At 56.0% G+C, this 555-nt stretch overlaps 1 protein-coding gene across 1 annotated transcript in view; it reads right to left on the reverse strand.

Moving 5' to 3' along the window:
• The window catches only part of LOC125482421 (low-density lipoprotein receptor-related protein 10-like), a gene marked incomplete at its 5' end in the record, with an annotated part of 5,671 nt that overhangs the window by 4,366 nt on the left and 750 nt on the right, over positions 1-555 (reverse strand). Inside the window, one exon of the mRNA XM_048594495.1 lies at positions 92-276. Coding sequence (XP_048450452.1) covers positions 92-276 — 185 coding nt within the window. The remainder of the gene's footprint in view (positions 1-91; positions 277-555) is intronic.

Here is a 555-nt window from a genome sequence, read left to right on the forward strand (position 1 = left end):
GGGGGGGTGGGGTGACGGGAATGGGGGGGGTGGGGTGACGGGGATAGGGAGGGGGGGGTGACGGAGACAGGGAGGTGGGGGTACATCTCACCTTTGGTATAGGAGAGGCTGAAAGCAGGCCCACCGGTGTAGACTGATCGGAGGTTGATGTGGACATTGCTCCCCGAGAAGGTGAGAGATCGGGGCTGGGACAGGTTACACAGCGTTGCAGGAGGTTGGTTGAGGCTCCACACAGTAAGTACTCCCGTGTCACAGGCAAGGTGGAACTTCTCAAACCTACAGACACACAGAGAGACACACTGTCACTGATACTGCTGCAGAGGGATCTGGGTGTCTTAGCGCATGGGCAACAAAAAGTTAATTTGCAGGTAAACAACTCCCTGGGAAGGCTAATGGAACGCTGTCCTTCCAGTAGAAGAGGGAACAAAAAAATCAGAGTCAACATCTGAAATATCACCCCGTCCCTAGTTGCCCCCCTCCCCTTGAGAAGGTGGGGGTGAGCTGCCTCCTTGAACCGCTGCAGACCATGTGCTGTAGGGTAAGACCCACAGCGTC

Source organism: Rhincodon typus, unplaced genomic scaffold (assembly GCF_021869965.1).
Source record: "Rhincodon typus isolate 14 unplaced genomic scaffold, sRhiTyp1.1 hic_rhity00010058, whole genome shotgun sequence".
Classification (NCBI taxonomy): domain Eukaryota; kingdom Metazoa; phylum Chordata; class Chondrichthyes; order Orectolobiformes; family Rhincodontidae; genus Rhincodon; species Rhincodon typus.